Genomic DNA, 26482 nt, shown 5'->3' on the forward strand with positions numbered 1-26482 from the left:
ACACACACACACACACACACACACACACACACACACACACACACACAAACAAACATCTAAAGCGGAAGCCATTAACACGCAGCAAAACGATATGAAAAGTTAGAAAGTGCTCCTGTGTAGGGATGGAACGATATAGGATTATATCACGGATCACAATACGCACTCACAATAAGTTGATCGTGGTGAATTTCCATTATCGGGACAATCGAGAGTGTCGTCACAAGAGTGACTTGAAAAAGCTGTCGAGCTCGCTGTCATGGCAGAGAAGTGCAAAATAGAGCCTGATTTCAAAATGTACCGGAATAAGCATGTAAGAAAAATCCTCTATCTACACAGGGTGATGTTATGACTTGTGATGCTCTTATTTTAGATTGTTTGTCTTTCACTAAAAAAAGACATGTGTCCTAACTGTGATGCAATGACAACAATAGTTTCTGATGGTAACATGATTCCAGTATGTTGGTTTTGCAGCCATTTTAACCGCTTTAAGCATATTTAGATTTTTGGGATAATATCGTGAATCACCCATTTTTTGGCCAGAATAATCGTGACTTGAATTTTTCATATCGTCCAATGTCTACTCATGTAGCTTTGTACACATCCCACACATTTGTACGGGCATGGCTGAACTGAAATCCCAGAGTATTCTAAAGAAGACATAAAAATAGTCAAAATCTTGTCACAAGGACAGACGTACAAGAAACTCCTTCACATTCACACCCGTGACGGATGACTTCAGTGTTTTCATGAATGCCGCTGGGTGCTAGAAACTAACACAGGAAGGAAGCCGCATTCATGTGGCAGCTTGAGTCAGCGATACAGAGAGGAACTTCTGCCGAGGAGCAGCGACCATCAGCGACTTCCAATCACGTCCGCTAATCACATGGGGTTCAAAATATTCTTTTTATACACTGACGCAGTGTTCCATCTCCACCATTAACAAGACACACATATAAAGCATTCCTTGTTGATGCTGCAGTGCTATTTCTGTGTCCACAATGAAATGTTTGTGAGGTTGCAGAAAAGGGAAAACTGCAGGCTTGTAAAACTGAAGGACAGTGCACAACATTTGTCCACACAACAGCTACAGCTTTGACATTGGGATCATCTGCCCATGTTCATGCTTCTTTCATAAAAGAGATTTTTAAAGAGAAGATGTAAGTCTGCTGAGGAGAGGAACTTTTCACTGTTCACATCCAGGTCCTGCTGTGTATCAACACCCCATCCGAAAGCACTACCTGGGAGGCCTCGCTTGTTGAGTTGTAGAGGAGGAAAATTGAGTGATGAACCTTTCACAAACATGCACAACGATGTCTGCTTTCTAGAAAGATTAAGAAGAAGCCGACAGGCCCGGCATTACCATTAGTGAGAAAATATCGATACGCTTGAGCTTCGCAACATTATGTTTCTTGATATTGTATTGATTTTTTTATTTCACAGTTTACGTGCAGAGACGCGTGGCTCAGACTGCACAGAAAGCAGTGCTATGATGTTGGATGTTACAGGGACTTCCTTAGCAGATGGTGGTGTTAATCCGCCATTTCCCTGTTTACAACCACCATTGATCTAAATCACAAGGACGAGGGAGGGACTTGAGTTTTTTCTGTGGACAGCAAAAATGTAGTAAATGATCTATAAATGCTGCTGTAGACAGGAAACTTTCAATAAGTAACGTTTTCAAATCTATCCAAATTTGTGTGAAAAAAAAAGCCTCCATTTATCTGGTAATTTATAAGTTGTATAGCCCGATAGTTCATTCCCAGGGTTTGTGTAAAAAAAATAAGGAAAAAAATCAATAATAGGGCAGACAGATGTCTGTAATACGGCTGAGATTACACTTGCACGCTTATCAAGATTACAATGTCATTTTGGTATTAAAGGCATCTGCTTAAGCATGAAAACATATGGGCTGTAGGGGATCAAAGGAGGGAAAGCAGGCTGCTTACACTCCATTTTCTGTCCAAAAAATGACAGCTTAGCCTCTTTTATGCACTGAAATAATATCCCAACCAATCATCAAACCCGTCAGCATGAAAACACGGGAGCTTTTTTTTTTTTCAGAGCTCCCACCATTCTGGGTGTGGATGGACGTAAGAAACGCCAAGTCGATGTACCAGTAACCGAGAATGCACTCATGATGACACTCAGCACACTTAAACCACACGAGGGAGGAGAATCTATCGAGATGTCAACATTTGCGGTAAAGCAGTTCCCCTATCTAGCATTCTGGATTGAGGAACACAGACCGAAAAATAACTTAACCTACCACCTACATTCAAAACACATATACCCACCGCCTCCCACGTCACCAACTCTGCTGCCCCCACACTGTGTGTTCCCAGAGAGGATTCAGGCGGAACACACTGATATCTAATCATTATGATTTTAGACCAGGGCTGGACAAGTAGATGCAGCACAGGGCATTCAGTGGAGGACTCCATCTACACAACAAGCTCCTATCCAACACCGACAGGGAGAGCATTTCTTACTGTGTGAGCTTCATCTTCTGCCTCTACAATAAGAGTGAACACACGCTCCAAGCTGCACTTTATGACCCTCATCTTCTTAAATCCCGATGCACGTTATTGTTCGGTGCTGACAGATGGTCGCTGCTAGAAAATTGCATCCTCAACAGCAGTGGGTACGATTACTACACACCAGCCAAGATATTACCGCTTGTTGAAATGAAGGACCGCCAATGTATAAAGTGAAGCAGCCTCAGCAGCTGTTTGCACAAACACACTTCTGGCCCGAACAGTGAGGACTCCAGCTTCCATTTTTGTTTACTTATGCGTTTCTGTATCTTGTGTGTTGTGTAATGTTGTCTGCAGCAGCAGCAAAAGTCTAGTGGCTTTATAAGGGTAAACCACTAACTTTAAAGACAGTTTGGCAAGAGATTTAGTTATTAATAACCTCACCAAAGTCAAAGTTGGCCTAGTTTAACAATAATAGAAAGTTAAGAGAATCAAAATGTTAAAATTGTAAAGATTCGACAAAGGCAGGCAGGATTAGAGCTCTCTGCCTGCAATAACAGATGGGCTGGCTTCCGTCATAAACACTGCTGAGGGCCAATCTGGGAGTCGACCTCCTTCACACAAACAACCAGCCAGGCGTTGGGCCACAACCACAAATAAACACACGCCATCATCAAATGCTTGAATATCGCTCAGGAATATTATTGGTTTCCATAAAGTAGGTGTTTATATGAAGGTTGGACTTGGTTTGTTTTAACTGCTACACGTGGTGTTTCAAAACATCAATATAAAATTGACAATTGTATAAAATATAAAATTTTTGTAAAAATATTATGCTTGTGTTTTCAGTAAAGATGAGGAATCAAAAAAGTGATGTATTGTACCATTTGTGGTAACTGGATTGGGTCAATTTCCTGAATGCTACAAATACAAAAAAATGAACTAAAAATCTGCACGCAGTCACTACATCGACCAACAGATGATGGTTTCACTACGCAGATATACAGCACATTTAAGATTCTTAACCAGCATGCAGGCAGACCTACTGATGAAAGTCACTGAAAAGGAAAATGAGTCAGGAGGAGTATTATTACTGGCGGACGCGGCGCCATCAGATACGTGCTACTGTTTGAAACAGCGAAGGCCTACTTGTGCTGTGTGTCTTGCCTGGCTCATATCCTCACTCTCATGTCTCATAAGAAGAGGCTGCTTGCATGCGCTGGACCTAAATGCTTAAGCAAAGAGCGATCAACACACAAGCTCTATGGCTTCAGCCTCATCAACATCAATATCAGAGAAAAAGCCTGCTGGAACTGGTTCATGTCAGAAACATCTGGTGGCCGGAGGACTTTCAAGAAAATCAATAAGGACCGCTAGTAAATAACACATTTACAAAGATTTCTTCAGAGTGGGCGACGGGCCTAAAATTAGACTCTCCATTTTCCCATTTCAGGCTTCTGCTCGGCCTACCTTCCTTTTCACAAATCTCACTCAAACAGGCGCTGCGGAGTGTGGAAAATAATTATATAACACATAATCAACTATTGGAACTAATCCAAAATGTAGTACATGGACATCTTCAAATCTGTGTCGGCGGACTTATTCCTATCAGCAGACTTTATCCCTGGAGCCTTTCCCAACAACCACAGCAAAGCAAGACATAGGAAACACCTGATGTACGTTTGATGACACCGTGCTAAGATTGTCGTATCACATTATCGTGGATTGCCATACTCACGCCCCATGATCTTCAGCCCACTTTTGAACATGTTGGAAGCTGTATGGTTCCAGTGTGCCAGGACACCAAAAGCCTCGCTCTGCTATTATCCAGGGTCAACCAGCGGGACCATCTGAGATCCTGAGCGCTATGAAGTCGTCATCCTACTGACGGGGGAGTGAACCTTTTCTGGCAGAGTCCTAGTTATTTGGTGAGCTTTGCCCTCTGTTTTTGGAACATGCAGTTCTTTTCTCCTCGGTTTGGTTGGTTGTTGTTTTTTTTTGACAGATGTTGCTCAAGAACTGGACAAGCCTGACGCCTTATCTGAGAAAAAACAACATACTGGCTGCGTAAGGTAAAGAAATAACTTCCAAAAAAAGCAGTGCTGACCCTACAAGAGGACTGCGTTTCAGGTAAATACATTAGTTTGAATAATAACGGGGTATTGTCGCGTTGATCATTGCTTTTGTTTGCTAAGGCTAGTCTCTTGCAAAATGGGCTTAACTCAAACAACTGTAAACCCAAAGTGCTGTGCTCTATCAGTCCAGGCCTAGACCTCACGTCAAACGTCATTTCAAAAGTCAGTATTCAGTCACATGTTGCTAAATGCGCATCACAAGCTCTCAACCCCAATTTGTATTCACTCAACCCGAAATAAACAAATCATTCAATCTTTTCGAGCAACGCATTCTTACCAGCAACGTAATCATCCAATCAGCCATTGTCTATGTGATATAGTTAAGTATGAAGTACCTAATGTGGTAATAGCTACTCAAGTAAGTCTAACCGAGGCTCTAACCATGCTGTAATTAGGCTACCGGCAATCAATGATCTACAGGCTAAAACCCAAAAACTGCTTGCACCACTTTGACATGACCATACTTACACGTTCACTGAAATGTTTTGCCTGTTTGATGGTCACCCGTCTGTAAACAGTGAGAGAGTGCTAGTCAGATGTCTGCCTGCTTATCACGTCTGCTAGCTTAACTACAGATTGCAATGACATGTGGCACAATTGTAGTAGCATGGCCATGGACGTACACCGACTGCGCGATGTTGTCTTTGCGCGTGATTATTTTACCTTCCTGGGGAGGGAAACAGTGAAATCAGCTAATTTGTCCCCTATGACAGTCTAAGACAGGGAGAACAGAAGCAGCCATGTATCATTTAAGACACATGAGACTGTCTTATTTCCAGAACCCCAATCTCAGCCATTTTCAAACTGATGAGAAGAATATATATATCTTAAAATAAGAACAGCATCATCGCATGGACCTCACTGTCTTCCAAGAAAGACGTGCTAGCATTACCCAAATAGTCTGCATCACTTGATAAGTAAAGCATGTCCTGTTTAGCTGGTTTACCTGTTGGTGTAGTGATTTACAGTAAGGTAAACAGAGATAGGGAAGGAGAGGAAGCAGCTCCTACCTCCTGCTACATAAACGCATCAGATGGTGAAGGGAAGAAAAAAAAGCTGCCGGTGGTCCTACCGGTTTCCAGCGAGATTAAAAAAGAAAAAGAAAAAAACGCCTGCTCGGGGCTGAAGTCCTGTTCGGATGCGCTCCCTGAATGAACTGGCCCAGGAGGAGGAGGAGGAGGAGGAGGAGGAGGAGGAGGGGGGATACAGTGGGTGGAGGACGAGGGCATCCAGGCCGGTATTCCAGAGATGTGATATACAGTCGCAAACCCGTCTTGCAGAAGCAGCGTTCGGCCGTACAGGTGTACAGCCCGGCTCTAATGGATCAGAGCTGGAGGAGGAAGAAGAGGCGAGAGCCCTGCTGCTGGAGGATGCGGCCAGCATTTAGTCCTTTGTGCGTTGTGTCAGCAAGGATTACCACCGAGGAGGAGGAGGAGGAGAGGAGAGGGAAGAGGATAGCCAGGGACAGCAGCTGCCCGACCAGCACTGCATTCAGGTCGACGTACCCTTGCTCTCGCAATAAAAAAAAACAGGCCAGTGGGCTTTGCTCCGCGTAGGACTCCTCTGATGCTATATTCCGAGACAAAGGATGCGAGCGGCAGTGGCACACATGTGAAGCCGACACACTGTGTTTACTGATTCAGTATGTACAAACACATGCGCATCGAGCTCCACACAAGGATCTGCTGCCAATGAGCAGACAAGCAGAGGACAGAGGGGAGGGGGAGGGGGGAGGGGCAATATGTTTCGGGGGGGGGGGTCTGTGTGTTGTTATTTTTTTGGTGCGAGTGTGTGCGTATGCGTGTGCTCGGGGAAAAGAAAAGGGGTGGGGCTGAAGGAGATTTTGATGAATGGGCACCTGCCACGATCCTCATTTTTAGTCGCAAACTGGCTTGTGCAACCGCTGCTGGGGAGCTCGCAATACCAGCCCAGAGTCTCCTGCAGGCTCACACAGGAAAAAGGGATGTGTATGTATGTGTGTGTGCGTGCGTGCGTGCGTGCGTGCGTGCGTGCGTGCGTGCGTGTGTGTGTATGATTGCGCATGTTTCCCCGTGCTCTCCTCGCCTTGAACAATACTCTTTAATGTGTCCACAGCTGTGAGAGACCTCGCCAATATGGCTCCAAGAACCAGCCAAAAACAGCATTCTGTTGATTCTGGCGCGCGCACACACACACACACACACACACACACACACACACACACTACAGTTGCTATTGCCAGGACATAAGCAGCCAATGAATGACCGGGGGGCTTAGGAAGCGGTCGAGACATGGGCTTATAATGAAGTTTATTACACCACTCTCCCATCTTGTAAACAAAGCTGCTGCTGTCTGTGTAATAGGCTTGTCGGTCCACATCACACAAAAGGGGGCATTCATTCTTTCATACAGCTCCTCTTCAAATAGACGGTGACACACACACATGACGGCAGTCATCAGACCGGAAACACTGTTGAAATTTTGGTGTCAGCCTAGGAAACACACAAGGCTTAGACACTGGGATATATAGCGGCAAGGTGTGTCTGATCAGCCAATCATTCTGGTAACCAAACATTGCTTGGAACCTCTAGTAAATTACAAGAGTCCAGGAGACAGGAAACATGTTTGGGACTGCAAAAGCCGAGTCAAATACTGCTTGCGCAAGCCATCATTACTGCTCAGGCTACCAACTCTGCCTTGTGAATTCAAACCTGACTATCACCATGACAGCATGTCACCCTATTCCGCCCTTATAACATTAAACCAACCTGGACTTGCCGCTTCAACGCTAGGTATTCCTACGAGATCCTATCATCTAACACACGGCCACCAAACAGTCTCACGGAGATCAAACTGGATGACTCTAGAGGTGCTGACTTTCTCAAGGAAACCTGTCATCTTTGTAACTATTACAGGACTGGCTTGTGGCCAGAGGGCTGTTGGTCTTAAGCCTCCGCAGTCCAGCTGGGACGATCCTGTTAGGGAAACAGTAAACAAGCCGCATTCTCTCTTACTGGTGCATGTATGGCCCATGACAGGGATACACACATCAACGTCGAAGAGGGAAGCGTGGGGATCGGAAAAAGTGCAGCAGACCGTGAGACAATCACCACCCACGCATCTTCCGAGCCGGACCAGCCGGCCCAAACGCCACCGAAAGCGGAGTCGACCACCCGAGGAGGAGAGGGAGGAGAGCGGCTAGGACCAAAGGTTACTCCACTACCCAGCCCACTCCAGGCTAATGTCCGGTCACAGGAAACTGAGATAGATGGACTTCAGGCTACTTGCTCCATCGTGTCATCCCAGATCAAGCTGCACTTGACTTGACCTTAAACAACAGCTGAATTTTTGCGATTTAAGAGATCAGAGGAGGATCACATATCATAAAAAACATCCATACGCAAGTTATGCGTTTGTGTTCGTTAAACCAGAGCATGGACCAAAATGCGTCCCGTGAGGAGCTACTGGCAGCTACCAGTGTGGTCTAGTTAGCTACGGGTGTGGTCTAGTTAGCTACGGGTGTGGTTTAGTTAGCTACCGGTGTGGTTTAGTTAGCGACGTGTGTGGTTTAGTTAGCTACGGCTGTGGTTTAGCTAGCTACGGCTGTGGTTTAGCTAGCTACGGCTGTGGTTTAGCTAGCTACGGCTGTGGTTTAGTTAGCTACGGGTGTGGTTTAGTTAGATACGGGTGTGGTTTAGTTAGCTACAGCTGTGGTTTAGTTAGCTACGGGTGTGCTTTAGTTGTGTGCGAGACGACATCGAGAGGAGACTGCTTGTTCAAAACAACTTAGGCGGATCCTGCGGAGGTTAGCGTAGACGCTGCGATAGCATCCGTTATATCAGAACTGGAGAATATTTCTTCATTGAAAGGAGAGGTTTTCGCTCTTCTCCCCACTCGCTTTGGCAAGTGCCTGCCCTTTTCCAAACAGTGACGGCTTTCTCAGATGGTTCTGTGTAACAAATCATCTGGCGGGTCAGGGTAGCACTTGCCAGGCGGACCACAGGACAGAGCACAGGATTCTGTGTTGATGAACAACGTTTTCTTGAGTTTTTGATGATGAGATGCCATGTTGTCTGTCCTGATGCAAATTCAAAAAATGCACTACAAGAACGCACTACTGTTTTTGTTTTGTCATGTTTTCCTTGTGTAGCAAATGGGATACAGCTGCATTTATTTGTGAAAGCCTTTGTTGCATAATGACAAATATTTATCCCTGAATCCCACAACTTGAGTCACCTAAGCAAAGCTCAGGGTGGCTGATACAGATATAATTTGATTTTTATAATGTGATATCAATACTGATTATTGTAATATGGTGCCTTTTCTGGAAATTAAAATCAAAACCATAAGCACAGTGTCATCTAGTAGAGATAGAATGGACATGAGGGGGTGATTTACTGATGATTATTATGATTATTATTATTATTATTATTATTATTATTATATTACAAAAGCATGCACATCCAGACGATAAATACTAGACAGAAGAACATATAAAAGACAGAAGGAATAATGTGCACACTAGATTATGCACCTGAATGTTTTGTGTCACACAAGTGCGTCAAGACGACGACCTTGAAACAGTTTCAGAGGCTCTCTCCTCAAAGAAGAACTTCATTCCACTGGAAAGCGAACGGCACAACTGCACAAAACGATCAAATTTAAAGCCGGTGGCTAATTGGCACAAATTCTGCTTTCTGCAACCTCAGTGAATAAATAGTGGTTTTGGTCGGCGGCTAAGCTTAACGGTTACTGTGAAAACTGTCACTCTATTGTGGTGACAGCTACTGTCAAGCTCCACTTAGGAATACCATGCCAGTCTGTCAGCCAGGAATGGCTTTTTTATTTTTATTTTTCTCTTTATTTAATTCAAATAAAGTATGCCCTATACACAGAGTCTGGAAGAATTCAGTAAAAGTGATCTGCCTTTCAGTCTTAAACTGCCGAAACAAAACATGTGCAGAGACAAATGCATGCATACAGAATGTATCTATTCAGAGACCAAGCACTAAAATACACACAGACAAAAAACAGGCCCCATACCACTGAATGCTAGTTTGGCATGATAAGTCCCATCCTAACGTTAGCCCAAGTGTTTAAAACTCTTACCTTGACAATTCCCACCCAACAGTTTCCCCATTTCTTCTCAATCACAATCAACTGATCACTACTTGTGTCTCTAGCAATGTCCGTGATATAAGCCAGTGAGCGCTCCACGCTTGATTATTGTGATTTGGTTTTTGGGGGGAGCCAAACAGGGATAAAGAAACAGCAGATGAGTGAAACTTTGCTTCCAAGTAGGTGTGGCTGAGAGCAATGCTGACTATGTCCAGCTGCAGCTCCAGTGTGGCAGCTGCTGCAGCTTCATCACTACCAAATGACCAGCAAGAAGAAAGCAGTAAAGGGTTAGGTCTTGTGTAACAGCTACATACTGTCATAGTCATCACACATCAGTTCAGCAGGTTGCCAATAGATAGTGCTCATATGGTTGATTTAATTGATTTGGAAAGTGTGCTCCTTATACCTCTGCTTTTTTTTTTTGCTTAGCTTAAACCAGTTAACAACAACTGTTCCTACCATGTGACACAATGTAAAGTACAGACTGACAAATTGACAGGTACAGTAAACCAGCCATGACACCCCACTAGTCAGCTAGTTAGTTTACTAGTCAACTCAAAGCCCAGAGACACTGTCCGTCCTCTAATGAGGAGACGTCAAACCAAACGTCGTGCAAAATGTGCCCGTTTTCATTACTCCGGTTACTTTGAGAGGCACTTAAAGAGGGCAGCTTTGTAAACAATTGTTGACGCAAACATAAGACATATAACCAGCAGCATGTCTTCTCATAGCTCAGGTGTCCGTTTCTAAAATTAACAGGCAGCGCTAAAACTCAGCTCAAGCAGCTTCCTATCGCCCCTTGAAGTATAACGCCTTTTTGAATCAGATGTTTGTTTTGACAGGCAAATTATCTGGACGTTTCATATATTCAAAGACGTGAAGCGCTGAAAATGTTTCATCATAGAGTAATATGTTGTAACATATAACGATACTCGGAATAACAATAACATGGCAATGTGAGGACGGTGGGATTATGCGTACTAACGTTCCTAGCTTGTCTAACGTTGACGCTAGCTAGCTAACTCATGTTTGGCCATCATTTATTGGTATGAAAACAACTTCTAGCTACTTACCGGGTCTTTGTCAACAATGTTTACTTTGAGGTCAAGTATGATTCCATGTCGCTGTCCACCACCAACGCTGAGAGGGCTGGTTTTAGGACAAATAAGTGTTATATTGGAAGGTTTTGCAGCACACAGCCATGACAGCACGCCCATGCATTACGTCACTACAAATGCTGCCTTCACGTGCTCCTCGTAATAAACACAACAACTCCTGAATTCAAGGTTTGGTTTGATTTCAACTAACCGGCTCAGAAAGAAAACAACCTCAGGTAGACGTGCTTACTGCTTTGCTGCATTTCTCTTTATTGGTTGAACAAAGATTGCTGTAGAGTTAAATAGAAGTGGGTTATTGTGTTGCTTATGCATCAGTGCAATACAAACACGAAATGGGAGCGTTTTCTTCCTGAGAATATTTTCAAAATATGTCCATAACATGACTTTAATACTGCTATAGTGGCCTTCCTTCTACTCCTCCCTGCTGATGACTGCTCTCATCTGTACGGTTCACTCCTCAGTCTGCAGCACACTCAGATTCAGAAGCCTACAAACAGAGGCAGCAATAGGAATTATTACAGTAATAAAAGATAAAAAAACAACCACTGTATATCTCCCACAAAACAGTTGCTTAACACACTGGACTCCATATGGATAGGATATAACTTGTATAACTCTATAAGAATATAGTAGGGTATACGTTTTAACTTGGCATTGTGCAAATGTCTAAAACAACAATCTACAAAGATCATTTTAAATTAAGTGAAATCGAACAAAAGGGCAAACACATGTCCAACAATTGCCCAATCATCACTTATAATTAGGTCTTTGTCGGGCCCCTTGTGGCCCCGGGGACAGTCGGACATATTGACTCATGCCTCAGACCTGATATAAGTCCTTCTCTCTCTCATTTCTCAAATTATACATTGTCTGCAAGGAGTCACGGGGTTAAACCACTAAACGACTCAATTTCATAACAGCCATAGCAGTAATTTAATTTCCGATATGATCATAATCATATTATATATTCATATTCTGAAACACAGACAAAGGCTGATGTGAACTTCTTTATTAGAATTTTAACGAGCTATTAACAACATGGGAGTGGCCATTCTTAATTTCCACTTCATTTCCCCCGGGTGTCTTGGGGCTGTGGGCGGAAACTTGAGCAGCCACAGACAACCCATACGATGCAGCGAGGAGCAGTTGGTTATTAAAACGAAGCTCGGGGTGAGCCTCTCAATGACACCCTGTGGAAGTGTTTTGGGTTTAAATGTACTCAAACACTAACTAATGGGAACATGTTTTCTGAAAGCAGTCATAGCAGACATAAACAATAATAGGCTGTTTGTTACAGGAGACTAACAAAACAAAAACAGGTTAAGAACAGATTAAATGCTCTAATGAAAAGTTGTGGTATATAGCCTGATAAAATGAATACAAATGACACAGAATGTACAAAATAATTAGACCTACCAGCTAAACTAATAGTTCTGACCCCACACATAAGCCATTTAACAGAATGTACACAGAGCCTGTGAATGTTTGTGGTATGTTGGCTTAATGTTGTCCAATACTGCCCCCTGCTGACAAATACCGGGCTTCACAAATCCAGAGTGTTTTGTAAATGTGCCCTTTTTAGATGCAGATTGTGACTTTATTCTTTTCAATGACATAATGTACTCGTTATGGGCGACTTCCTCTATATTCTATTCAATTACTTGAGTTATGTTCGTATCAAATGAAACAAGTATACAGTACGTCTTTGATTTAAAACAGACTCAGGTTACCTGTCAAGTCACAGGGATTGTGCCACAAAGAAATAAAATCATATTCCTGTGGCGTTTAATATTCGTCTCTTTGCAGATTAAATATTTTGTCTGCTACCAGGAAGTGTCGATATAAGTTGTTTCAACACAAAAGGAAATAATGTAGAACTTTTCATGTAGAAACACTGACAGTATTACATAACCTGCTGCTGACAAATAGTCAAACTTTGTATTTAATTGCCACATTCTGAATGGAATCGAGGTACTGCTTTATCTCTTTATGTACGCTGTTGCATCGCATATAAAACCTAGTCTGATTTTTTTTCCATATTTTGAAATCTGTTTACTTCCATCTTCTTACCATGTAAACAAAAAAATATTTGAATACTATTCATTAATTTATCATTAAACCAATACTTATCAAACTGCACTCAAAGGGAACTTTGATCCAAAATGAACACATGGGACATCAGCATCAGTGAGTTTTATTACAATCAAATGAAATACTATTTGGCTCTCCAAAGGGAAAAAAACAAAACAATTTAAGAGCATGTACCATGCAGAGAGTACAACGTTGAGAATATCAGATTAGGGGCTTATTAATGTTTTCACGTATCAGTGTTGTGCCTTGGGGAACAACAAATATGGCAACTGTAAGTTTATTATCCGATGAAAGTGTTGCCTATCTCTACAAAATGACACCAACATATCAAAACGTTACAGCAGGCTTAATACTGAAAAATACCCCAGATTATGCCGTCAGTGTCACAGAGGTGGACCTAAACTAAATCTCTGTTTAACATATAAATATGACAATAAATTAAAGCCAGCGAAAGCCCTCAAAGAGCTTTGTACAAATACAAAGCGGTACATAAACTATTCTGCATTAAAACAAGAAAATGAGGAATTCTCAAATCCTATTAATCACAGTGACGGCAAGCTTCCAGGGGGGGCCAGAATGATCCCGAACACGTAGAAAAGTCCCATGAGGAGGTTGAGCTTGGCCGTCTTCTGGGGGATCTTGGCATAGCATCGGCTGCGGAACAGCTTCTCCAAAGGGAAGGCCATGGGCAGCGTGAGCAGAGGCAGCGCCATGCTGATGGTGTACCGGGTGGCGAGGATGCAGAAGAGCACGTAGGGGACGAAAAGCAGCAGGTTGTAGAGGACGTAGGACAGCGTGGGGCCTATCAGGATGGCCAGGGTGACGATGCCCGCCTGCTTGTCAGAGTCCATGTCTCTGGTGTTGTTGCTGTGGAGGATGGCCTCCGTGTTGAGGGCCAGCGGCACGGCGTACACCAGCGGCAGCACCGACAGATAGCCGACCTGCACCGCGTGGGAAAACATGACCGCCAGCGGGCCGAAGGTGATGAGGATCACCACGTCTCCCAGGGCCACATACTTGAGGCCGATGCCTGGGGGGAAACACAGTTCACAGAGGGCCTCTTTAAGGTGCTGAGTGTGTGTGTGTAATTAATAGTATGCAAGCAACTTAGTTAAAAAAATGATCAAAATCAATGCTGCAGAGACTGTGGTACCCTTAATTGTAGTCCTTGGTCCTTTTTAAACGAAATCCTTTACATCCCATAATGAATTAAATATTTTTTCATTCTGCTTGGTAAATGCAGTCTGTCAAACTCCCCCCTCCCTCCCAGGTTGGAATTTGTAGTCTAAAAGCCCAAACTGAGATAACCCGGATTACATAATCAGCGTTATTTACTCAGACTGGACAACACTCCTCCAGAGAACAGTTTTCACAGGATGAGCAGCACTCACCATGAGGAGTCAAACTGACCTCTACATGTGTGTCGGTGACAGTAGAGTCCTATCTATTATTATTATTTACTTTTAACATTTTTAGGTTAAAAAAAAAAAAAAACACACCAAAACAATAATTGCCCCAAATCTGAAATTGAGGTTTGCATCCAATCATTACAACAAACTGCAAGATGTATGACATCGTGATGGACTTTGTGCATAGTTGTACACGTTTCCAGTCTAGAGAGTGAGAAAGCAACAGTCATTCAGAAACACACTCCGCTTCATGAAGAAATGTAACACATCGGTGTCGTGTTGGAAAAATACACCAACTGCCTTAAAAGGGCCGTTTCACCCAAAATACAGGCGACTGTGGCTCAGTTGGTGATTAAACATGAGGGGAACAGCTGATGCTGACAAAGGCATCTGCCAAATGTAGAGTAATAACATTTTCTCAATTATAGGGCTCGGAGACAATTCAATATGATAATATATCGTCTTTCAATGGAATCATATCCTGATGAAATCACAAAAATATCGTGATGAATATTAATGTAGTCTAAATTGATTATTAAAAAGTACATACTGACTAAAATTTCTCAGAAAATGTATGGGAATACCCCAGTGTAGTTAAATCAAACTATTGTGTTTGTGTGTATATATATATATATATATATATATATATATATATATATAGTTAATATTGTTAATATTTCACTCACCTCCAGTGTATAAAAAAGAGCTGGACAGTCCCCCGAAGTAAATGAGGGCTAGGTGCTCCAGTCTAAGGGTAGACAGGAAGTAGAGCAGAGTGGCACACAAGCACCCCAAAGAATACAACAGCGCTCCGAACATAACGACGTCCTGCGGAGCCAAGATTTCATCCACTAGAGTCCTGTCGTCGCTCTTCTTGTGGTCAATTCCTTTGGAGAAGTCATAGTAGGTGTTCACAAGGTTTCCCGCCCCGTGGACCATCAGGACGGTCACCGCGCACACCATCAGGATGACCAAGTCCACAGAACCCCCCAGTTTGTACGCCAAGGCGCTGCCGAGGGCCACCGGCGTGAGCGAGGCGCTGAAGCTCCACGGCCTCAGTGCGAGCACGTAGGCCGCACACTTGAGCCTCACGTCTGAAGCGACGCGGGCCATCCTCGACATGTGGCTCGTGCCTGGAGGATGATGGGCCATGTTACTCAGGCCAGTCTGCCATTCTTGGCCATTGTGACCATTTGATCCAGCCAGTACAAAAGTTTCCACCCTGCTTTGTTTCTGCTCTTTGGCCATTCTTCTGCAAAAGGGGGTCGGACTGTACCAGCAATGTTTCCAAATGTCAAGAGTCTGGGGTTCCTGTAGCAGTGAAAACAGACAAAGTTACAAGTCTAGATAGGTATTGTACCGGTTCTATAATAAAGGGCTGAGTAACACATTTCAGAACTCTGAGGTCTAAAGAAATGTGTAGCAGCACCGTGTAAGCACAAACATCAATTATTATTGTAGGTTGGCATGATCAATTGGTGAGATTGTAAAGATTTCCTGATATTTAAGTCAAGACTATGGACTAATATAAATATATATACACTATATTTTGTATTTTAATGCATCCCTCTAGAGCGTTCTGAAGTAAACAAATGCATTGATGAGTTCGTTAAATTATAACAGGGCTGCATGAAGTCTAAATTTCCCACACTAAAGTTGCAATAACGATATTGTGCCACACCCAACTCTTTTTCCATATGTTAGCAATTTATTGTTGCCTTCCTTACAGATCACAGTATAATTTATATGTTCATCAAGTTTAATTAAGCATTCACTTTTACATAATCCGACAATTTAAGACGTTTTCCATATGTTACATTTTTACGTCGTACATTTAGTTTTAAGTAGGAGCATTAATTGCATGATAAATATTGTTGCAGCAGATCTGTAAGAGACCAAAGCAGGCCCATTGGGTAGAGGGTCTGGTATTAGCTATCTGCTGTGTAATAAAGTGAGCCACGTTACAGTAACGTTAGTTGCTAATTGTTTGGCTTGCCAACACACGTGGCATTTCGTTTAAAACCACCCACACTCAGATACTGGAGAGACTTTGTTACTACCAAACACGCTTGCGTCTTCGATAAAGACACCGTGTCCAGGAGGGGCAAACAACCTCGGGCTAACTCCTGAGATTATGGGATTAAAGCTAACCGGTCAGCCACGGAGCTAATGTCTCTCTGCAGGGACAGAGGGGAGGAAATGTCTGACAGCGGCTCTCACCTGTTATGTCTTCACCGTCCGACACAAACTGGCTTTCTCTCCACTTGCAAACATATTTCTGTGCCCACTGACCCCGATACGGCGAGAGACAGTTACATGTCTAATGCGTCAACTTCGAAGGTACTTGACTGGTTGGCAACTATAAACCGTTCTACACCTGATGGCCGCCATTTCCTCCGCGAGTTGTGCAACTTCGTACAGGGGTCGAAGAAACAGCTTCTCGTACAATGGTTCCGACTAGCATTTTATTCCTACAAACAATTACAAATACAAAATGTATATATATATTTAGTTTATAGAGAGGAGTTAAATACTAAACATAAATGAATTATAAAGGTTATTCCTCAGATTATTAACAATAAGGACTTGCTGTAATTTGTACAGAGTCAAATAAAATAAAAAAAGTAAAGTACATACTTTACATGCACATGCACATGCACTGTGTTCACATGAATTTGCTGGAGGAAAAATCCTGTGATAGAAGAGGTATATTATTTTTAACCATGAGTTACAATGTTGTGTTCACAGAGTTTAAACAAATCCAGGTCAACCCTTGAAGCTAACATGTACATGGATTTTAGAACAAAGACTGCAGCAATACGCATTGGCTTTAAAACATGTTAACTAACACCCCTTCATCATTTATGCTGAAGTTGAGGGTCGCTGGAATTTTGACTCACATGTAGGAAAAGCACAGGTGGAAGTAATATTGTCAAAGACATATCTATTCCGCTTACGTGTCCCATAAACCAAGCCAATGAGCCAAATTGCACAACCACTATAACTGTAAGCACCAGTTGTGTTAGATCCCAGAGGCCTGATTTGATCTTGTATTCTTAATCATGGGATTAAAAAGGGAAACTCAAACTCACGGTGTTCTCCCCTGTCTGCCCTGAAAGTGTCTGTGCATGATACAAAATTGGGATAAGGAGAAGCCTCAACTACTGTTTTTTACCCCAGCAGCATTACATAAATCTCAGAAAAACTTGTTCAAAATAAGCCATCTGATTCTGCTTCCACGGAGCTCCAACGAGTGGTTTGATGGGCAGAGCGCGTTTGGTTTTCATTAGATCGTCTCGACGCTGAACCAATGCCCCATCTACAGTAATATGAAACCAGAGCTCTGGCAGACGTACTGTGCGGAAGAGAGCCGAACAGATGCAGTCTGCACCGCTTTTACTACCCGGTCCGCAGGTTTAACTGCGCTGCCGCACACAGCACCAGAAGCTACCCACGTAGTAACAACACACTGCCGGACGGTGCAATGGCCAAGGAGTAATGTTCGCGGGCACAGATGATAAACCTGCGTAGTCTTCTCTGAAGGATTATTTGTTTTCCCCCTGGAGGTGTGATATCGCAGCCATGGCGTGCTGTCAGACTCCCAGAAGTTTGCGAAGAGGCGAATGGGGCTTCGCTCCTCTGCTGGCTGCCGCGCTTCTCAGTATTCTGGTCGCAGGGATGCAACAAACCACCGCGTTTCCTTCCTGGAGGTTAGAGGTATGCTGTGACCACTTCATGATATGTAAGAACTGCGACTGTGAGGTCCAATATAGTGTCTAGTTTGTAATTTTCTAATTATATAAGTAAGTTGTGTCCTTAATCATTTTTTAAAAAACGCAACCCTAAACTCCATCAAAATTCTGTGACTTAGCATTTGCCATACGTTTCTGTGAAGCTATATACTAAGAATGGTGTTGCTTGACCTTATTTTATTGTTTTTTTTATTTTATTGAGTATTGTTATTACACGAGGCAGAACTTATTTTAAACAGTGTAGGCTAACTCATTTTTCTAAGTAGCCTCAATGATTAAACACCTACTCACTGTCTTGCAACAATACAGTAGTAGCCTAGGTGTGAAGCAATTATAATGAAATAAAGTGATACTTAATGGATACCCCATTTCCCCAAAAGTACATAAAGATTGTGTACATTTGACAGTGAGTAAAATAAAATTCTAATATTCAGGTCTTCAGCAGATAACGACGGGTATCAGGATGAGGTCCGAGAACAGAATCAATGATTTTTCAAATGATTTTTTTAGCCGCATCATTCACACTATTTTCTTTAACAGTTATTATGCAGAAGTTCTGCATAATAACTGTCCATGTAATTAAAACGTATAATTAGTTGGACATCATCACGTGAAATCACTCAGTTACAGCCCAGTGCATTTCAGACTTAATTAATGTTCGGTTATAAAGGCACACACGTTGGATGAAAACCATAATTAGATTAGGCAATGGAATGGATCCCTGTACAGTAAAAGGGTCAGTCAATTGGATAAATGTGTTCCTGCAGACTGCCTCCCACCCACTGTGATACAGAGCCTGATGGATCGCTTTATGTCATTTCCTTTGCCACACACTCTCATAATGTGTCAATCAAGAAGACTGCTGCTGAGGATTACATAACTGCCTAGCTTCTACCAGAATGAATTGCAGCATAAGTTAAATAGTTATGAGAGTCCAAATTGATCGCTTAGTTCATAAAGTTAGGTCAAAAATGCAGTCAAAGAGCATTTGGACGTGTTTTCTTTTATGTATACTGAAATACAATACACTATTTCTATCATTTAAAATCTAGAGATGTATCAGAAATGCATGAAAACACAATATTTTTCTATATTACGATATCCCATTAATTATCACTGTCAATGTTGACAATCAATTTGTGTATAACTGTAATCTGTGACAGATTCAGAACGTTTGAATTTGTTGAATTATAAACAGGAAATAGCCTTTGTTTCTCTGAAGGATGCAAATCATAATTCCTGTCTTACGGATTGAGGTTAAACTCTTCCAGACTCTCCCCCCAGGATCCTTTGGGATCCGTCCTCAGATCTTTTGCCCTCAGAGTCTGCGCTCACCGCTGGCTTCAAGGTTTAGCCTAGAGAGTTTGTTTCGGCCCTCGTGGTTTATGGTTCATCTCTATTTGTGCCAAAGTCTGACATTAGATTTGCACTGAAAACAACGAGACGCAACACTGAAAGAACTGCACTGGCCTCGCTACATTAAACACTTCATAAATCACAGGACGCAAGCCTCTGGTGTGTTAGGGTAAGGCCAGGAAAGCAACTGTTGTTTAAAACAATGACCAGTACGTATAATGCAATACAGAAACATCAAATTGAATGTGTGAGCAAGAGAGGCTATCAAGTTCAGCAGCAGTGTGGGACAGTCTGCCAGACTGCCTGCCCCCACGTTTCACTAGGAAATGAAGGAAGTACTGCTTCCATTTGTCTTGACTGGGCGAAGCAGGAACAGGAACCAGAGCATAAGGAGTAGAATGCAAAGTGAAGGGAGTGTCTGGGATGTTTTTGCTCTCCATCTTCAGTACTTTTCCCAAGTAAGACAACATGCACTGGAGCGTTTGTTGCATACGTCTACCGGTTGTGATCAAAGGCAGATTTTCCTTGCTACATGTATATACCGTATATGAATTATGCTTGGATTCTGAAGAAGTCAAATTATGAAAGATTGATAAAAAGTCACCAAAATTTGTATGATTTTGTGGAGCAGAATTATGTTTTTCTTGCTCATTTAATGCCACTGCGGTGATTTTCCTCCCAGTGTATTAATCATAGTATGGTATTATCGTATACACCATAAAGGCCTCGGTATGCTTTAAACTAACCAGATATTATTAGGTGTCGTCTGACCATGTTCACAGCTGTCATGGAGACGTTGTGCAACGCGATGAATCACACAGATGGGGACATTTGACAACCGCACATCCTTTCTGTTAGTGTTGCACACGGTTGTTGATTGAAAGCGATGGCAGTCAGGGGCGGCCTGGGCATGGGGAGGTTTGGGAGGTCCGATTCCACTCCAGTTCACCTGGGCTTGTCTGGCCGGTCTTGCTTTGATTCAGTGCAGTGGTGACGTGCTTATACGAACTGACGAGGCAGGTGTTGGTGAGACATCCTAAAGCGTCTTGAAAGGTCCTCAACATCCTCAGATTCTCTTAATACCACAACAACTGTATTAGTATCACAATCACTGCCAAAAAAATGTTTGGCTCACACTCTCTGACCGCTCACATAAAAGGCCTCTGCATCTTAAAGTCCCAGAACTTCAGTCCCAGTACGTCCCTAATGGCAGTAGTTTGTGTGAGAGAAGAGAAGAGAAGCTTGAAACGGACTACTTTCACACCTCCACACACTTGGCCAAACGCTGTGTAAAGTGAGCGTTTTTGTTTGGTCGTCTGCTTTGAAAGAACTTCAGATTCCAAAAGGTAGTTTCCGACGCTGTTAGACAATCGAACAACAAGTCAATTTGAAGCATATTGAGGCCTTTACACTTCTCATTGCAACCCGTTTGTGGTTGGCATGCCCTCTTTTTATCCCCTCACATCTCACTCCGGATTTCCGCTTGTCAGTCTGCAAAGCACATAGTTATGGTTGAAGTATGGAGTGGCCCATTGTAACTAAATCAAGATTTTGTGGTATATGAGCAGTGGTATGTAGCTTCAGCAGTTTTTCAGTATCAATGCGTGTCCCCTTAAATCCCTCTTAAATGTATCAGTGAGGACAGGAAGTCTTCCTGCTCTCAAGCACAGAATGGGCTCCTTGGGTCAGAGTGACTTCAAGTGTTGGAAAGTGGATTTATTACTTAGCTTTCTCCTCGAAAAGTGATAGATTTGATCAACTGATGTGATCGCTATTATGGAATATCGCAGCCAAGGAAAACTACAGCTTCAGTCACAGAATATTAATGAAAGCAATAAAATGCAAAGTACACATGGACGGCCTTTCAAAGCTATAAAAATATTGTAGAGTCCAGGCGTGATGATTTGGAATAGACATTGTCCATCTTCAAAGGGACATCAGACACAGCTTATCTGTGAAAAGCCTCATTCTTTATGCTTGGAAAGCACTTGAACTGCTGACCACTTCCTGTTTCCATGAGATGGAATGCCCTTGCATGATAAATGTGACGCGTAACATTCAGACGCAAGGCCCTTGAAATAACAGCAACTGAGCGCAGCTGTATCTGTCAAGATCGCAAATGGAGTTCACTTCAGTGCGAGGTGATTAATTAAAGGTTTTTCTTTGTCCAAGGAAGAAGCTTACACCACTGTGTTGCTCATCGGGATCCGCAAAGAGGCCCAGTCACAAGTGCTTCACCTCTCCAGGAACAAGCGCTACACCCTCACCCCGGAGCAGCTCAAATGGGACAAGTTGAAGCTAACATACAAGTATTCCTTTGCACAATTCTTCCTCTAGTCAACACAACAGCAGCTTTTGGTGAACAAACATTTGGACAGTAGACAAGATTAATGTAACTGCTTGAGGAAAACAGTGACTTCATCTCTTTCATATTGACATATATTCAAATTAAAAGTATCCATGTCAGTCTAAGCCTAGCTGAGATACAAGAGAATATCAAGTAATGGAGCTGTACTTGCAGTGCTTGTGGGAATTCAGTCTGAACAGTAGCCATTGTGTTTTGGCAGATCCCCCTTGCTGCAGAAGAATGTGTGTAGAGACCAGTAATAACCACATATCGCTGTTGTTTCTGAGCAGGTTGCTCTCCTTCCCCACAAACCTGATAAATGCCAGCGACACGCGCCGAGGCATCGCCAAGGCTTTTGGCATGTGGAGCGACGTCTCGCCGTTCAGCTTCAGAGAGGTGCCAGCTGACCAAGAAGCAGACATGAAGATCGGTGGGTACTCTGCATGTGGCTGCTTCAATCCTTAACAGATGTTCCTTGGCCCCGAGCTCCAGACTTCTGCTCTGTCGGTACTGTTTTTCTCTCCGCGCTGTCAACGCAGAGATGACTTCGCCTCCAAACCTATTAAATCAAACTGGCCGCGACTATATTACCGAGCTTATATTCGGCATGATTCATAATTCTGAGTGAAAAAAAGAACCGCTTAACCTACATACATGTCAGCCTATGGCGGAGCAGCCCAAATTATGCTTTATCTGTCCCTTTGGGTGCAAAGTCCAGGGTCCTGCATAAATTGTCAGGGACAGTGAGAGGAATGGTTGTCATCCTGCGAGGTGAAGGCTGAAGAAAAAGCTTTCACTTTTGTCATTTATCATCCCCCTGCTGTTGTCTACACAGAGCAGAAATAATGAAGTGAGGGTTTCCCTCCTCGTGTCTGAGGTCTCTCTCTCCGTCTTGGCAGGCTTCTACCCCATCAACCACACCGACTGTCTGCAGTCCTACTTGCACCATTGTTTCGACGGCATCACAGGAGAATTGGCTCATGCGTTCTTCCCGCCAACTGGCGAGATCCACTTTGACGACCACGAATACTGGATTCTGGGAAACATGCGCTTTAGCTGGAAGAAAGGCATGTGTCTTTAAGCATGTTTGTTGAAACTGCAAATATTGAAACCATAAGGGGATGGATGCTGGTCAGCTCGTGGCGTGCAGGGCAACTGAAAGAGAAAACAATCAAACGGTATCTGTGTTGCAGGGGTTTGGCTGACGGATCTCGTCCATGTGGCAACTCATGAAATTGGCCACGTCCTGGGACTCATGCATTCCTTGAACCCGAAGGCTATAATGCACCTGAATTCAACTCTGACAGGGCGCAAGCTAATCACGCAGGATGAAGTGTGGGGCTTGCACCGTCTCTACGGTATGTTGACGATCCTTCTTACCTTTCCACCAGAACACAAATGGGAAAGCTCTTCTTTTGACTTTGACAATTATGAATGCATCTGACGACGTCAGTCATCCAGGACACAGGATGTCTACAAGTAGTAAGTCGAAGGCAAAAGGACTTATTGGGTCTTGAAGACATTTTGCAATTCCTCCCAAAAAGTGAACCACTAAGGCCTCTTAAAGGAATGGAAAATGTCCTCAAGACCTAAAGAAGCAAATCCAGTTCTAATGCTGGGATCAGACTACATAATAGGCCTGATCGCCCGACGAAAAGGGGCTGTGTGTCATAGGGGAAGACAACTGAAACGCCTCACAGCAACTTTCACAACAGGTTCCCTGATGTTGGCTGAAACATGCCAAAGCAAAAGAGGAATGATGCTGTTGATGCTTTCAGGTGGAACAGTGAAGTCGGTGCTTGGCACCACCTTCCTGATCACCTGAACGCCATGAAAGTCATAAAAGACGGCAAGCTACAATTGTCTCTCAGCCTAGTCAGGGCTAGAATTTAAGTGATGGCTTCATCTGACACATCTCCAAAAGGTTAAAGATATTGTGTGGTCTGATCCCAGTGTGAGAAGAATTACGTCTTGAAAAGAAGCAGCTGTACAAAACCTCTAAAAATCCAGTCCAAAATGTTGGCCACAATCGATCAGAACGTAGACCACAGTTTGTCTTTGACGACTAACTCTAATGAATGTTGTATAAACTACTCATGAGTCATCATTAGCGTGTATTAAGATGAGTCATTTTCATTGGAACCAAAAGTAGATCAGAGATCCTAATACTTTTGCTGCCAACTTGTCTGATCCTCTTCCTACTTGCTCCATCTGCCCCTCTCCTCCAGGATGTTTGGACCGCTTATTTATCTGTCCGGCCTGGGCTCGGAAAGGCTATTGCAACAGCAAGCGGAAGCTGATGCAGAAGCACTGCCCCTCCAGCTGTGATTTCTGTTATGGTAAGATGCAGGGGGGGGGGGGGGGGCAGAGAGAAGAGTTTTCTCTCAATTGAGCAGCGCAAGGAGCTGCTGTGAACCGTTTGCCAATGGAGCAATGGGAGCACACAGGTCCAGCCATGCAGAGCGGCGATGAGGGTTTTGAAGAATCAGATTTAAAGGGAGGTAACACTTGCCACTGGAGGAGTTTGTCTGTAGTTCTGGAGAATACCAGCGTCCACAGGGAGGAAATGTGCGTTTTAGCCCAGAACACTGACAGAGCAGAGCAGGTGCAGGTTGATCGATGTCTCCACACCAAGTATTGACAACACACCAGCAGTCTGACAGCCTAAGCCACTTCAGCGTTACTGCGGAGCGCGCTGGTGATCAGGTCTCCTGTTGCACAACAGGAAACGGCTCCTCTTACCCATCGCAGCCCATAGATAGACTTTTGAGGAGTTTTGTCAGCAACAAGGGTCAGCGTGGAGAGAGGAAAAGAGGATATGATTCCTGGCTCGCTGTAATCTGTTCCTCATTGTTGATTGGGAGACGTTGTACGGCTGTGGAAAATTCCTGAGCGACTCCAAACCGTTGGAATTTCAGACTGTGGCTTGAGGGTTAGAGACACACAAGGTCAATTTGGATTTTTGCGGCATTAACGAGAGCGACTGTTTTATAAGCAGACTTTGAGTTGATCACAAGGCAGGCCTGTTGTGTTTGTGTTTGTCATAAACCAGATGGGAGAGATTATACTGGTAGGACAGCCGCGGCGCCGGCAGCTCAGGGGGTTGTGAAAAGCCCATTAAGTGACGCGATGAGGGTCTGTATCCAAAAGGTTCACAATAATCAGAGTTTCAGCGAGGGAAAGTTGGAACGCCTCCAGACTATTAAAGACACAGGTGTAGGATCATCTTTTTTCTTTGTCTTCGTTGCTGTCAGACGATTGTTTCAGTCAGGATCATTTTAAGACCACAAAAGGTCTGATCTTTGTTTGTCTCATATTGGAGCATCAGCTTCAGGTTTAAGTGTTTCCCTTCCAATCCTCTTCAGAATTTCCTTTCCCCACTGTGGCTCCCACCATGACACCCCCGAGGACCAAACACAAGCTGGTCGTCGAGGGCAAGAAGCTCACTTTTCGCTGCGGGAAGAAAATAGCATCGAAGAAAGGCAAAGTATAGTGAGTATCTCTCTCTCTCTTTCTCACAGTCCCGCTAACCGCAGTGGGTTTCACCGAGCGGCATCTAACGTATGACTCCCGTTTCAGCTGGTACAAGGACGGGGAGCTGCTGGAGTTCTCTCACCCCAACTACATCTCCTTGAAAGACGACCACATTACCATCGTGGCCAACGCCATCAACGAAGGCACATACACCTGCGTTGTGAAGAAAAAAGACAAAGTCCTCACGAACTACTCGTGGAGAGTGCGCGTGCGCTTCTGAGGGCCTCCGCACACTGAACGGGACGCATCCACACACGCGGTCACATGGGGACCTCGTTCACAACGGGCACATATTTCTTTTTAGAAAGAAAAAAAAAAAAAAAAAATAACGGTTCTTCCTGTATCTTCCACGTCTAATCGACGATTGTCATTGTGTAAATGCGTGTTAATATGTGCAAATAATAAATGATCCGTGACAAGTAGCACTCTAGTGGAAATACCACCTGACTGTGAAAAGATGTTTATGACAGACGCTGCGGTTTTTCATTTTATTTGGTGATGAAAGATCCGTGCGTTGTTTTTGGACAGTAACGTCTACTCTGGGTTCATAGAGTCTGGATTTGTTCAAAGCTCTTTCTACTGCTCGGGCAGTAATGGTTCAAGGCCACCCAGGGGTTCTTGAGGGGCGCCTACCTAAGATGTGAACTAATTAGATATTACTTCTCATATACAGTGAACACAAAATCTTCCTGGGTAGGACCCTGAGAGAAAGTGTCATCCAAAATACATCCATGAGCCCAAAGTATGTTTGTTTAGGGGTCTGAACAACTTCCAGGAGCCATTGCTTTGATGCATGCCTTTTGGATAATTTACACACTGACCAAATTAAACGACTTAAGCCAGAGGAAGCAATGCCGTCTGCATCCTTTGGAACTATTTGGACCGTAAGCCACACATGGAACACCTCAGACGTCTAGCTTACTTTACTAGCCTCACAGTGAAGCCAACGGTCTGCCTCCAGAGACCGAGCAGTCAGTTCCACTAGCAGCTCATTCCGTCCCAGTTTATTCAACACATCAGGTGTAATAATCTGCATTAGGGCTCCGGTGGGGGGGGGCCGGGGATGTATAAAAGTGATAAATGAACATTTCCATTTTAGCGCCGGCTTTAGACATCCCAAGACGAGGGATTTTCGGTACTATAATGTTTGTTTGTCTTCGGCTGAAAAT

At 43.5% G+C, this 26482-nt stretch overlaps 3 protein-coding genes across 7 annotated transcripts in view; 1 reads left to right on the plus strand and 2 right to left on the minus strand.

The window, feature by feature from the left end:
- mib2 (MIB E3 ubiquitin protein ligase 2) overlaps positions 1-10754 on the minus strand; it is a 52190-nt gene extending 41436 nt beyond the window's left edge. For 2 of the 4 annotated variants that reach the window (XM_031868888.1, XM_031868886.1), the window contains exon 1: positions 4213-5604. In XM_031868888.1, the coding sequence (XP_031724748.1) occupies positions 4213-4243 (31 nt within the window). In that variant the 5' untranslated portion in view covers positions 4244-5604. Of the gene's footprint in view, positions 1-4212; positions 5606-9697 lie in introns of those variants that run through there. The other 2 variants (XM_031868887.1, XM_031868889.1) reach the window with 2 other exon arrangements.
- A 2248-nt stretch (positions 10755-13002) lies between these two features.
- On the minus strand, positions 13003-16765 carry ubiad1 (UbiA prenyltransferase domain containing 1). Its single transcript, XM_031868903.1, has 3 exons — positions 16545-16765; positions 15011-15635; positions 13003-13945 (listed from the first exon to the last, which is right to left on the minus strand). The coding sequence occupies exons 2-3, from the start codon at positions 15570-15572 to the stop codon at positions 13458-13460; spliced, it is 1050 nt and encodes a 349-aa protein (XP_031724763.1). The 5' UTR covers positions 15573-15635; positions 16545-16765; the 3' UTR covers positions 13003-13457.
- Positions 15010-26317, plus strand: mmp23ba (matrix metallopeptidase 23ba). 2 transcript variants are annotated; one of them, XM_031868900.1, is made up of 8 exons: positions 15010-18041; positions 21605-21741; positions 22070-22209; positions 22679-22846; positions 22973-23137; positions 24008-24118; positions 25145-25271; positions 25359-26317. In XM_031868900.1, the coding sequence occupies exons 1-8, from the start codon at positions 17907-17909 to the stop codon at positions 25531-25533; spliced, it is 1158 nt and encodes a 385-aa protein (XP_031724760.1). In that variant the 5' UTR covers positions 15010-17906; the 3' UTR covers positions 25534-26317. The 2 variants fall into 2 exon arrangements, with proteins under 2 accessions (XP_031724760.1, XP_031724762.1); XM_031868902.1 differs by having other exon boundaries at positions 21609-21741.
- The last annotated feature ends 165 nt before the right edge of the window (positions 26318-26482 follow it).

This window comes from Anarrhichthys ocellatus, unplaced genomic scaffold, assembly GCF_004355925.1.
Source record: "Anarrhichthys ocellatus isolate YVR2014 unplaced genomic scaffold, GSC_Weel_1.0 scaffold44, whole genome shotgun sequence".
In the NCBI taxonomy this organism is placed as follows: domain Eukaryota; kingdom Metazoa; phylum Chordata; class Actinopteri; order Perciformes; family Anarhichadidae; genus Anarrhichthys; species Anarrhichthys ocellatus.